The following is a 13,853-nucleotide window of genomic DNA, read 5'->3' on the forward strand; positions in this document are numbered from 1 at the left end:
AAGCTCTATAGAAGTGTCTTGAAAAAATATCTAGCAAAATATTTTTAGTTTCATCATGGCTAAGATAAAATAAATCAGTTATTAGAGATGAGTTATTAAAACTATAATGTTTAGAAATGTGCTGAAAAAAATCTTCTCTCCGTTGAACAGAATTTGGTAAACAAAAAAACAGGGGCGCTAATAATTCAGGGGGGCTAATAATTCTGACTTCAACTGTAGATGCAATGTATCTTAAATTTAACAAATGGACCATCAAAATAAGTGTGACCAATAGTTTTAGCCTAGTTTAGCCTTAATGCTTACTGCATGCCCACACACCATTCCTTCTGTCATCTCTTCATGCCATTGTTATCAAGCATACAGCTATATATACATGTTTGTGTGCACCTTTAGAAACCCCCCTTAGCAAAGCCTGCTGTTTTTTTCCTGTAACAGCTCTGGTTATGCTTTCAGCCCCAGCCTCGGATGATGAGGGGAGCACAGCGGCCACCGACGGCTCCACGCTGCGCACCTCTCCTGCCGAGCATGGGGGCAGTGTGGGCTCTGAGAGTGGAGGCAGTGCCATTGACTCAGTTGCAGGAGAACACAATGGTAAGATTGATTTGATTGTTAAAGCCCTGATATACACAGGTAGACGTTCTTTGTTTTGTGATAGCAAGTCGTTTTTTAGCAATCGTTCTGACGTCATCCATGCTGCCAGAAGTGCAGTTTATTTGAATATGTGAAGTGTATTGCATGCTTTTCTTCCATTAGCATAATAAAAATGGATGATTAATATTATCAGAGTGTTTGAATAATCGCATTATAATAACATTTTTCTACGCCTTGCTTATAAGATGGTGTGTTTATTTATAAGGCTACATTAAATTAGAAATAAGTTCAGGTTAACTTTGTCATTCTTACGGTAAATGTTTGCTTCCATGATGATTTGGATTTGCTGTTTCTGATTGTCGTTTTGATATTGCAATGATTACACTGCAGATGAGAAGGCATCTGATTATAGTAGAATATTTATAAAATTTAAATAGTTATAAAAAATTTACATATTTTTTACACTTAACTCTATAGATTGTTTTAAAGTAAGCAGCTTTCAATTATTAAATAATAAAAAAAACATATCAATGTCCTTTTCAGTTGAATTAACAGCTTCAGTATTTAATATAAAGCAGCTCTTCAGACTGTTCATGTTCGAAAGAAATAAATCTACATCATATTTGGTGGTCACACATCTATCTATTGCATAATCTGTTGAAGATGTTTAAAAAAGCTACAGTGGATCTTTCTGGATAGTTTGCCATTTATCTTTGCTTAATTTTGCTTTTATTAACATCAAATCATTTCTTTACTTGATTTTAACTTGTGTTTCAGTTTCGGGGCGTAGCAGTGCTTATGGGGACACGACTGTTGAAGGTCATCCTGCAGGCCCAGGCAGCGTAAGCTCCAGCACAGGAGCCATCAGCACCACCACAGCCCAGCATGAAGGAGAAGGATCAGAGGGAGAAGGAGAGACAGAGGGGGACATCCACACCAGTAACAGGTCAGCATATATGCTTGTATATTTAATATCTCCTATTATAAACTAGAGTATAGCATTATGACTCTCTATATACAGTATAGTAATGGTATAATAACTATCTGCCTTTTTCTCTGTCTGTTTCAGGCTGCACATGGTACGTTTAATGCTCTTGGAGCGTCTCCTCCAGCACCTGTCCCAGCTGCACACTGTAGGGGGAGTTCAGGCCATCCCCTACATGCAGGTCATCCTCATGCTGACCACAGATCTGGACGGAGAGGATGAGAAAGATAAGGGAGCACTGGATGACCTTCTGGCACAGCTCATCGCGGAGCTCGGCATGCACAAGAAGGTGAGACTTCATTAAGCAAGACCTTCACTTGAATACACTGCTCTTGTTTGGTAACAGCATTATTGATGTTTCATGCTTGCTTCCTAGGACGTTTCAAAGAAGAACGAGCGCAGCTCTATAAATGAGGTGCATCTGGTCATCATGAGGCTCCTCAGCGTCTTTATGTCTCGCACCAAGTCTGGTTCAAAATCTTCTTCTGAGGTAACTGTCAGTTTGACTAAAAAAAATGTGCTCATTAGACTTTTGTTTGCTTGTTGAACCAATATGCCTGACTTTACCATTATATACCATTAACATTATATACTATATTTATTTTTATTTGATGCATGAGCCACAGCTGTGTTCAAAATGGCATAAATGTTTTCAAAGTGCACTGCGAAGACACTGCAGTTGTCAACGTAAAGATCGCTAAAACTGAACTGTAAAAATACTTTGAAAGCAAATTAAACCTTTTTTTTATTATTCCAAGTTTAACCCTAAAGACCGAGACAGCTGCCCGCGGCTAAAAATAAGTATTGCTCTTAAATGTTTAATAACTTTTCCGCTTATCTGATTCATACAATTCAAAGATTGGCATAAAGAAGAGAATCTCAGCTTTCCAGTGCTGTATCACATAACATTCGCGGACTTTCAGAGGCTCCGGAATCAGTGCGGTTACGTCATCAAAATTTGACAACGCTGATTTAACAAAGAAACGCTCGTCACTGTGTCTCCGGACAAACCAGACATGATACATTGATGCATTGTCCCTCCTCCATGCCCAAATTGGTTCAAACTCGCTATATCCCAACCAATAAGCATAGGTTTTGCTTTTGTTTGTGGACCAACAATGAACTTTTTGAACAACACTGAATGAGAGATAGGCATACATTTATGCGCGGCTAAATAAAACGCAAAAAAAAAAGTTTTGCATGAAATAATTCTCATACTAAGTACTTTTGCATGCACAGCAGCACAGAAACATGACAAAACAGTGACACAGCAAAGACGAACTGCTGCTCTTGCTGTTTTCAAAAGACGCAAATGAAGGTTGGGCTGTTTGTCTACATTGCAGACAACCATATCCAAATCCATATCCCCAGACAACCATATCCATGCTGGCACATAAAACCTAAGGATGTTCCATATTGAATCTAGTTTAGTTATGTAACTATTTATAGTATAGTAAATATTTATATCTATTTTTTTACTGAGGATTTGCACCATGTTTATTTGGACTTTGACACATTATTTATTTATTTATTTATTTATTTTTTTGTTCATTGTAAGTGGTATTGTTTATAGTAACTGAAAATATATTATTTGGAAAAAGTCAAATTTGCTTCACTGTTCTATTATTTTGTAACATTTTTTTCTGTTTAGTTCATTCCCAGAACTTTTGGGCAAATACATTGTCAGTAAATCAATGCATTTTTTCCCCCCATAGAAAAACGCCTTGGAATAACATTGAAATAAATTGCTATAACTTGCTCAGGGAATTGTGGATGTAGACAAAATTTATTTTGGAAGTATAAAACATCATAGCATGTATTTCTAAAGAAAGAAAAACAAACTTCATAAGGTTTTGTTTGAAATAACTAGAAAATGCCACTTTTTTAAAAATCGTTTCTCGAAGATTCTGGAATATTTTCTGTCTGTTCATATGTTTTTGGACCAAAAAATATTTTAGACTGGACCTTTAAATGATACAGATTGAAACTTCAGGTTCTCCTGTTTAAAATGATATATTACACTTGAGGCTGACTGCTAAAATAAAAATAAAACTGCTTTAAAAAAAATAATAATATAGGCCCATTAGGTGCCCACAAAATACCTCTAGGTCTTTAAGGGTTAAATGTTGAAACCTTCTAAATGAATAGGGCATACGGGGATAACTGAAAATAGAACACAGCCAGGAACTATGTTCTAACTACAGCTCTAGAGGTGTAGTTGCAAGTGTATAAGTTGTAACAATTTAACTTGCGACTTTAGTTGGCCAATAATGGTTTTCGGAAACACACCCCTGATTGTTGGGGACGTTTTTGAAATGATGCGTCAAAACAAGCATGAAGCGTTTCTTTTAAAATAGCGCTTTTACGCCTGGCTTTTTGCTTGTTGGTGTGCATGATTAGGTTGGTGCCCTTTGTTGTTTAGCCACATGGCATTAAATGTTGACAAAAAGTATAAGCAAAAAGTGTCCTGGTGTGAACGTGTCTAATCTCTGTATTTTGATTTAGTAGGTGTAAATCTAGTCAATCTGTAATGTTATTGTTTACATGCTGCTAGCAGGTTTACTTGATAGCACACCGGGCGTTAAATAATTCAGCTTGATCTGTTTTCTCTCCAGTCGTCTTCTCTCATCTCCAACGCAACAGCTACTGCTCTGCTCAGCATGGGAGCGATAGACTACTGTCTGCATGTGCTCAAGTCCCTGCTGGAATTCTGGAAGACCCAGCAGGGTGAGGAGGAGCCAACGGCCACCAGTCAACTACTAAAACCCCACACTTCCTCCTCACCCCCTGACATGAGCCCCTTTTTCCTGCGCCAGTATGTCAAGGTACAGATCCTAAAACTTAAGACAACAATGTTTTTGAGAATCAAATATCATAGCCTAATAAATGCTGGTGTGTTTCTTAGGGTCATGCTGCTGATGTGTTCGAGGCGTACTCTCAGCTCCTCACCGAGATGGTCCTCAGACTGCCGTACCAGATCAAGAAAATTGCAGACGCCAACCCTCGCATCCCGCCACCAATCTTTGATCACTCCTGGTTCTATTTCCTGTCAGAGGTAATGCAGTCTATTTACTTTTGCCCTCAGCTGAGGAGTTTTCAATAAATAATTTAGCAGGAATCAACCTTCTTCGATCATCTTCCAGTATCTGATGATCCAGCAGACGCCGTTTGTGAGGCGACAAGTGAGGAAGCTCCTGCTGTTCATCTGCGGCTCCAAAGAGAAGTACCGCCAGCTCCGAGACCTCCACACACTTGACTCGCATGTGCGCGGCATCAAGAAGCTTCTGGAGGAGCAGGGCATCTTCCTGAGGGGCGGAATCGTGACTGCCACATCTGGCTCTGCTCTGCAGTACGACACTCTGATTAGTCTGGTGAGTAGCGCTCTCAGCAGTCTTCTGTGACGTTCTATGACTTTGACTCATTTTCCACTTTGGATTTGTGCTTACCTTTTGGTTGTTTTTTTGTTTGTTTTTTTCTTTTTACACAGATGGAGCATCTTAAAGCATGTGCTGAAATAGCCACTCAGAGGACCATCAACTGGCAGAAGTTCTGCATGAAGGATGACTGTGAGTGAACATATTTTCTGACCTTTACATTATGTCAGACACCAGATAGACATGTAGATATGTCTACATCAGATAAAACCACCCTGACAGCAAAACCAATCTATCTGACAGCAAACCAATCCCAGTCTATTCCTCGCTTAAGCAAAGTGCTACTTCTCACTTCTCACACAAAGAACTATTTGATTTGGAAGTTTCCTTTGTTAATAACTTGTATTTTTACTGATCTCATACAATTATATACATTTACATTTAGCAGGCTTTTATCCAAAATGACATGCATTATATTTATCAGTTCTTGTTTCCCTTCAAATCAAACCCACAATTTAGAATAGTTAGTTCAGTGCTCTACAATTTGAGCTACTAAACTCTTAAACATTTTGATCAATAGGAAATTGCATTTTATAGCTCAAACAGTAGATCTAATTTACACATGAATTGATTAGATTCACAGAAAAACATCTTATTATCAGATGGAAACAGATTTGACTTGTTTTTCAGAAACTAATTTGCTTTTCGAAGGTTGTTTCTTTGATTTTAGTTGTTGTCAGTTGTCAGTGACTGACCAAACTTGTGCCACTACAGTGCTTCCCACAGGTTTGTAATACACTTGCAGCAGTAGCTGGATTGAAACGCACCTTTTACCGACAGCACATGGTTACCTACATGCGACAAAAAAGTGATTTTTAACAATATTTACTTACTATTTGTTTTACTTTTATTCTATTCAGGAGCCATATGCACCCACTGGCAGGTAAAATCTGCTGCTGATATTTTGCACGATATAACCAAAGCATGTTAAATGTGTATTAAATACGCAATGAATCAACATCATCTTATCAAAAAATATATACATACAGCAAATGAGAAATAAATGACATAAAGGAATAAAAACATCTATTGAATAAAAATCTCTTAAAGTATATTAATTTCAAGAATAAAAAGTGTAGATTAATTAAGGAAAATGAGCTAATTACCCATTTATAAAGGTGTATGGAAATTTTGCAGCCATTTTAGAATTTCGTCCCATCTGAATATATAGAAAAGTTTATCTGAGTCGTTTAGATCAAATAATTAATTCTATAATGTTTCTCGGTCTTGCAGATGTGTACACGCTGTCAGCTGTGGAGCCAAGCGGAAATAAAAAAGGCTTAAAAATAAAAATGTAATTCAAAAACGCATAATTAACGACAGCTTAGAAAGCGAAACCAAAAGCCAAATTCTGGACATTTTAGGAGATTTAGAAATCCCGAATGAACGCATTTTAAATTCCCAAAATGGTATAAGGTGATAAAGAGCATCCTATTGTTTTTTTCATTTATTACATTCACAATTATTTAAAGTATTAAACAATGTTATTTACAATGCCTAGGGTGGTTTTTAATAAAAACGTTCATGGAAATTAAAGCCTTTTTGACACTTCTGTTAGGGAATAGAGATGTAGCTGGTGGCCAAAAACATTTTCAATGATATTTCCCTACAGTAGAAGTAGTAAGTAAATACACTAAAGTCTAGCCTAGGGCGCCAGAAAGTCAAGAAACAGCTCTGCTTGTCATAATAATCATATTTTCTTTTTGTGTAGCTGTGTTGTACTTCCTGCTGCAAGTGAGTTTCCTGGTGGATGAGGGTGTTTCTCCAGTCCTGCTGCAGCTGCTTTCTTGCGCCTTATGTGGCAGTAAAGTCATGGCAGCCTCTTCTGGATCTTCTGGTGGAGGTTCAGGAACATCCCAGCCCTCTCAGAGCAAATCCTCAAGCAAAAAGAGCAAGAAAGAGGACAAGGAAAAGGATAAAGAAGGTCTGATGTTTTTTCAACTACTTTTGGCTTTTTTTGATCATTGATACCACATTCACTCACTGTAGTGTTCAGTATAAGGTTTTTTTTTCAGTTCTATTTCTCTTGTGTTTCCTGCAGGTGATGGAGCTGGCAGTCAGGAAGATCAACTATGCACGGCTCTGGTTAGTCAGCTCAATAAATTTGCAGATAAGGAGACGCTCATCCAGTTTCTGCGTTGCTTTCTGCTGGAGTCCAATTCCTCATCTGTGCGCTGGCAAGCTCACTGCCTCACACTGCATATCTACAGGTACGTAAAATCAATTTTCTACCTTTGAGCTTGATCCAGAAGTTCAATCATGTTAAATCTAACAGAAAATTTGCCTTTATAGGAACTCAAACAAATCCCAGCAGGAGTTGCTGCTCGACCTGATGTGGGCCATTTGGCCGGAATTACCTGCTTATGGGCGTAAAGCAGCTCAGTTTGTGGACCTGCTTGGATACTTTTCTCTTAAAACTCCTCAGACAGAAAAGAAGGTAGTCCAACTCAAATTTTTTCAGAATTCTTCAAATGAACTGCATTTTTTTTTATTAGAAATCTCTTGTAACCTTAATCAAGTGTTTCAAGTAAATCTATCTTTGCTTTAAGTTTTCATTTTTTACAACAGAAAATATGACTAACCGTAAACAGTCATTTGTAGTAGGCTAGCCTTTGCAAAATTTGAAATGTGCAAATGTTTTGCTTCCTACTTTTCTAGTTAAAGGAATACTCTCAAAAGGCTGTAGAAATTTTGAGGGCACAGAACCACATTCTGACCAATCACCCTAATTCAAACATATACAAGTAAGTGTTCTCATCATTGGATGAAAATATTCTGCTTCACCGATGTAAGAACATCTCTTAATTTTCATCTTGTCACACTTTCTTTCCAGCACCCTGTCTAGACTAGTGGAATTTGATGGATTTTACCTAGAAAGTGATCCCTGCTTGGTGTGCAACAACCCTGAAGTGCCCTTCTCTGTAAGTGTTGTCCATGACATGTGATGTTGAAATGCTTGCTTTGGTTGCTGCTGGCTGTAAATTCTGATCTACTTTATTTCCTGTACTATTAGAACATCAAACTCTCATCTATCAAAGTGGACACGCGTTACACCACCACTCAGCAAGTGGTGAAGTTGATTGGCAGCCACACTATCAGCAAAGTGACCGTGAAGATTGGTGATCTCAAGAGAACCAAGATGGTCCGCACAATAAACCTGTACTACAATAACAGAACTGTACAGGCCATTGTTGAGCTGAAGAATAAGTGAGAATTTTAAACACACTTTTAGAAGTTAGAGAGTTCGAATAGTTTATGAAAACCATTAATTTTGATTCTTTTTATACATTTCATAGGCCTGCTCGCTGGCACAAAGCAAAGAAAGTGCAGTTGACCCCTGGCCAAACTGAAGTGAAGATTGATCTTCCTCTTCCCATTGTGGCCTCTAACCTGATGATTGAGTTCTCTGATTTCTATGAGAACTATCAAGCGTCTACAGAGACCCTGCAGTGTCCTCGCTGCAGCGCCTCAGTCCCTGCCAATCCAGGAGTTTGTGGCAACTGCGGAGAGAATGTCTATCAGTGTCACAAGTGCAGGTACACACAGACTGGGTGCTGAGATGTTCTTAAAACCCAAGGAATTACACTAAAAATGGGTTTACCATTGCGTGTTTTGCTTTTTCCAGATCCATTAACTATGATGAGAAGGACCCGTTCCTGTGCAATGCCTGTGGTTTTTGTAAATATGCACGCTTTGACTTCATGCTGTATGCAAAACCCTGCTGTGCCGTGGATCCTATAGAAAATGAAGAAGATAGGAAAAAGGTATATTTTTAAAAGATAAAGTTGCACAAGCAAGAGTGCTATTTTCCTAAATGTTAACATGAGCAATTCCATTCAAAATGTTTTCGCCAATTTTGAAAATCTTGTTCCAAGTTTTCTGTGTAGACTTGTATTTTACAGTACTGTAAAAATACTCAAAAATGTCTCTGTCTTTAGTTATGTTTCCTTCCAAAAATGCGAATAAACTTTATGCGCAAAACTGGAATAACGCATAAACGATGTGCGAATAAAGCTTTCCATTGAGTCAAAGAGAACGAAATCGTCATTTCCTGATTAACTGACGCCAAATATCAACAGTTAAACGGAATTTAATGTGTTAGGAGAAGCTGTGTAAATCTTTTTCAATTATCAAATGACTTGCACATCAGAAGGCAATCCTGACACGCCGTGAACGTGCGATGTCGTTTGAAGGCGTGAGAGGCAGAGCACAGACGCTCTTAATTCTGGAGGTCACTAATGCTGTAATAACCGTAATACTAAAGGTTTTAGTGTTTTAGAATGACCAAAACAACATGTCAGATGTTTTCCAATATGCTCATCCTGCTGGTTTGTCCATTAACACACATTTTGATCATCACATGATCTCTTATAACAAAATCACATGACTTTTTTTTTTTAATGCATGTACTGGAATTTTTTCAGTGAAAGTGTTTCCCTCGTGGTTTAAGCGGAACTTGTCTTATTGAATAAAAAGTTTATCCTACTCAGTTATGCGCATATGTTTTTCATGTGCATTTTCAAAATGTCAATTTTAAACAGTTTAATTTCATTTACCAAAATCACACATGTGCAGATTTCACATGTCACATTCATAACAGAGAGATGTTACATTCATGATGAAGCTTTTTTCTCACAAATGCAAAAATGCTAAATTAAATGTAAATAATTTTTGTTCTATAGCGAGCCAACTTTCATCCTTTTGATTAATCGTTATTTTTCTCTTGCACATATTAATTTACAGAATTATTTCTCTAAAATATGTTTATAGTATGTCTTTTTGGCCACATCCATAACACGTTTGTTTCCCTCCTTTAAAATATAAAATATTTATAGTTTAAAGTTAACTCTTTGGTTGGTTGTTTCAGAAAATGTAAAAAGACACTTCAATATACTGATAACACATACATTCTATTTAAATTTGTGGTTCATGTTTTTACTGCGTTTCACATCCATAACGCTGAAATTGCTCTAATGTGATACTTATTATATACAAATTAACTGAATGAGACACAGTATTGTCTTTTTTCTGTTAACAAATAACTAGAGTAAGAACATTTATGCCTCTCAGACTTTTTTGTTTCAGTTCTAAATGAATCAGCAATTTTGATTGAATCATTTGAATACACAATTCAGTGAATAACTGATGACAGGAACTTGTTTGGCAGTTTAAGTGTCTATTATTTACCATGACGTGGTCTAAACCAGCACAAAAACACACCTATCAAAATAAGGTTTATCATTATAAAAACAATTCTAGTGTATTTCTAAAAATGAATACTGAATTGGAATCTTTCAGGCCATCTTATTATAACATTTGTTATTGATTGATTCTGTCCAGGCTGTGACCAACATCAACACTTTACTGGACAAGGCTGACCGTGTTTACCATCAGCTCATGGGTCACCGGCCACAGCTGGAGAGTCTCCTGTCCAAAGTGAATGAAGCTGCGCCTGAGAAACCACAGGTCAGTCTGTCAGTTTGGATTTCAGACAGATCAATGACTTTTCTCTACATAATTACCCGAAAGAATTTGTAGGTGTGGTGTTCATGTTTTCTTGTTGTTTCTCAGGATGATACAGGAGCTGGGGCAGGCCTGGGCACGTCTACTGCCAGTGTCAACCGGTATATTCAGCAGCTGGCACAGGAATACAGCGGAGACTGCAAAACTTCATTCGATGAGCTCTCCAAAATCATACAGGTTAGAGATAAATAGAGCCCTTGCTTAAACAGAAGGGTAGATGAGAAGTGCCCTGTTTTCGCGATTGTCTTAGAACTTCTGATTCAGTCGCCTATGGGAAAATGACTAGGAATAATAAACGGCAGAAAACGATCAAACCACTTGCTCTACAAATAAATGTTTGCATGACTATACAGACCAAGTAGAATAATATAATGAGAAAATATTAAATTGCAACATCAAGCAGCATAATGAGCAGTTTTTAACATCAGAAAATGAATGGAAGTGAATGAGACCGGAAGTCTCAAGCCAAAAAGATTCAAATGGCAGCGCCCACTCGTCGGCGGAGAATAAGGTGAATACAGTGAACTAAAATATATTAATAATTAATTTTAGCCAAAAATAAAAATTCTGACATCATTTACTTAAGTGAACTATTCCTTTAAAATAGTTTAATAATAATATTAATGATTGATTTTTGTTGTTATTCTAATGAATGATCATAAACAATAATTATCATTTCCTGTTTTTGCTATTACTATTAAACTGTAATAAAATATTAGCTATTATTATGTAAATATAATTTACTCAAATTTATTTTTGTCTTCCTATCTCTTGTAATTTCCTGAAAATACATTGATTCTGACTATTAATAGCAGTGGGTCAAAGTTTAACTGAGATTAAATAAATATAGACAAAAATAAGTTTATAATAATTATAAGCATGTACTGTATTTACCTTCATTTTAGGAGACATTATTTACTTTACATGTAACACTATGAAGAACAAGATGAATGTAACAATATTTTTTTAAATATGAACTCTAAATGAAATATAAAAATCTATTTAGTAAAAAAATTCATTAATCTAGTGTTGATTTAAACATGATTTATTACACAATTACCAGACATATTACACATACTATCACATGTTTAATTATTTTAATATTTAATCAAGTGCTTTTATTTTAAATGGTCATGAAACCCCCCTCAGAATTTTTACCTAAAATGCTCCCAGATGGGCATGGAGTGCCGTGAACAGAAAGGAGTGGGTGTGGCCAGCAGAGCAGGGAATAAAGAGGGGAGAGAACAACTGGCAGTGGGTGCACAAATTTAGACTGAAAAATCTGACACAAAACGTCACCCATGATTTTATAGTTTACAAAGTTAAGATGCAAAGAAATAAACATTAAGTAATTTAATGCCCTGCTAAATAAACAATTGGCTATTTGTAATTTCATATAATTCATAGGCTACACATAACCACATATTGTTATATCATTATAAATATAATCATTTTTATGTAAACACTATAAATGAGAAGGGCTTCTCTCCATCTGAATCCCTGGTCTGAATGCAGACACACTGGATAGCGGTGCATCAGGTCTCTTGCCATGTCTCTTTCAACCATTAACCCTGATTTTAAACATAGACGAACACAGCAGCACAGATAGGCGATGTGTCTGAATAGTAAAGAACTAAACTGATAACAGACTATCCACTATTCTTCAGTTCTTGTACACCTCTCTCAACAAAAATGCTTGCTGCACATAAATAGCTTTGCTGTATCGGCCCAGACAGCTTTGCGAGGAAAGCTATTCAACAAATCTTATGGATCATGGAAACAAACACACACGACCCTTCATGAATGGCTAAATACTGCACGACTGTGGTCTCACAGCTTGGCAGGTCTGTCATTGGAAAGCACGTGCTCTCATTATTAATTAAGATGCAGGATCTTCTCATAGAATAAGAAAATGCAGCTATGATTAATATTAAAAAACCTACATGTCATCTCTGAACAGGCAGACGAGCGCTACGTCACCGATTTTGATCCCGCCCAAAAAATGATTTTAAACCCAGAAGATGAAATTAGCTGACAAAAGCTCAAAATTATCTGGTTTTCCCCATAATTAAAGCTGACAGGTGTCTTAAATTGATGCTCAGCACACACAAATCTGTTAAAACCCTTAAAGTACTCAAGGGTTTCTTGAACCTTTAAAATGCCAAATCTGTTTTTTTTTTATTTATTTTTTATTCTCATTCAGAAAGTGCTTGCGTCACGTAAGGAGCTGCTGGAGTATGACCTTCATCAGCGAGAAGCAGCAACCAAATCATCACGCACCTCCGCTCAGCAAACATTTACAGCCAGTCAGTATCGAGCCCTGTCTGTGCTGGGCTGCGGACACACGTCCTCCACTAAGTGCTACGGCTGTGCGTCTGCTGTCACAGGCCACTGTATCACTCTTCTGCGTGCACTGGCAACTAACCCTGCCATCAGGCAGATACTGGTACTGCAGGGACTCATCCGAGAGCTGTTTGAGTACAACCTGCGCCGCGGCACCGGAGCCATGAGGGAAGAGGTTCGCCAGCTTGTCTGTCTGCTCACCAGGTATGGTAAATTCACAAACCTGTGAAGACGCAGTGGTGAACAGAATACTCTGCTAACAACTGTCATGCCCATGTATTTTTGCAGAGATCATCCAGAGGCCACACAGCAGATGAATGATCTCATTATTGCCAAGGTGTCTGCAGCCCTTAAAGGACACTGGGCCAACCCTGATCTGGTATTTACCCTTTGTTATTGCATAGTAAGGATTGGTGCACACGACAATCTGTAGCACTTGCCTAAAAAGCTCAGTTTTTCCTGTTTTCCTATCATTCAGGTTAGCAGTTTGCAGTATGAAATGCTGTTGCTCACTGACTCCATTGCTAAGGAGGGGGGATGCTGGGAGCTTAGACTTCGCTGTGGTGAGTCTTGTGGTGAAGCTGAAAATCTGAACTTTATAAATATATATTGTTACAACCCCTGGGCAGTCTAGGGAAGTGGGGTTGCACACTTGATCAAGGATTTTGTTCAAACAAACACTCAAAGAAAATTGAACTCAAAGTAATGACCACATACAAGAATTGCTGTGCAAATAAAGTGATTTATTACAAGTGGTGATAAGTGAAGCAGTGAGTGAGCTATTTACAATTCACAACCAAAACAAAAACATAAATTAGAAAGACTGGCTATGGGTGGCGCTAAAGCAAAGAAACAATCAAAACCAAACAGTCTTACTAATATCAAATCCCCGCTAATCTAGTCTAATAAACAAAAATGTGAAAAATAAATCTTCAACGTCCAAGACGTCTTACCTAAACTACACTAACTATCCACTT

At 37.4% G+C, this 13,853-nt stretch overlaps 1 protein-coding gene across 50 annotated transcripts in view; it reads left to right on the plus strand.

Moving 5' to 3' along the window:
- Nucleotides 1-13,853, plus strand: part of ubr4 (ubiquitin protein ligase E3 component n-recognin 4) — a 95,962-nt gene that overhangs the window by 62,140 nt on the left and 19,969 nt on the right. For 19 of the 50 annotated variants that reach the window (XM_087306820.1, XM_087306823.1, XM_087306828.1 and 16 more), the window contains 21 exons: nucleotides 454-591; nucleotides 1,369-1,537; nucleotides 1,661-1,865; nucleotides 1,953-2,066; nucleotides 4,192-4,401; nucleotides 4,482-4,631; nucleotides 4,720-4,947; nucleotides 5,064-5,142; nucleotides 6,722-6,934; nucleotides 7,052-7,220; nucleotides 7,303-7,447; nucleotides 7,669-7,754; nucleotides 7,844-7,931; nucleotides 8,024-8,217; nucleotides 8,307-8,546; nucleotides 8,636-8,774; nucleotides 10,351-10,476; nucleotides 10,582-10,710; nucleotides 12,737-13,080; nucleotides 13,165-13,255; nucleotides 13,355-13,439. In XM_087306820.1, the coding sequence (XP_087162946.1) occupies nucleotides 454-591; nucleotides 1,369-1,537; nucleotides 1,661-1,865; nucleotides 1,953-2,066; nucleotides 4,192-4,401; nucleotides 4,482-4,631; nucleotides 4,720-4,947; nucleotides 5,064-5,142; nucleotides 6,722-6,934; nucleotides 7,052-7,220; nucleotides 7,303-7,447; nucleotides 7,669-7,754; nucleotides 7,844-7,931; nucleotides 8,024-8,217; nucleotides 8,307-8,546; nucleotides 8,636-8,774; nucleotides 10,351-10,476; nucleotides 10,582-10,710; nucleotides 12,737-13,080; nucleotides 13,165-13,255; nucleotides 13,355-13,439 (3,342 nt within the window). Of the gene's footprint in view, nucleotides 1-435; nucleotides 592-1,368; nucleotides 1,538-1,660; nucleotides 1,866-1,952; nucleotides 2,067-4,191; nucleotides 4,402-4,481; nucleotides 4,632-4,719; nucleotides 4,948-5,063; nucleotides 5,143-6,721; nucleotides 6,935-7,051; nucleotides 7,221-7,302; nucleotides 7,448-7,668; nucleotides 7,755-7,843; nucleotides 7,932-8,023; nucleotides 8,218-8,306; nucleotides 8,547-8,635; nucleotides 8,775-10,350; nucleotides 10,477-10,581; nucleotides 10,711-12,736; nucleotides 13,081-13,164; nucleotides 13,256-13,354; nucleotides 13,440-13,853 lie in introns of all 50 variants that reach the window. The other 31 variants (XM_087306816.1, XM_087306818.1, XM_087306826.1 and 28 more) reach the window with 5 other exon arrangements.

The sequence above is a fragment of the Danio rerio genome, chromosome 23, assembly GCF_052040795.2.
Source record: "Danio rerio strain M-AB ecotype USA chromosome 23, GRCz13ab, whole genome shotgun sequence".
Classification (NCBI taxonomy): Eukaryota; Metazoa; Chordata; class Actinopteri; order Cypriniformes; family Danionidae; genus Danio; species Danio rerio.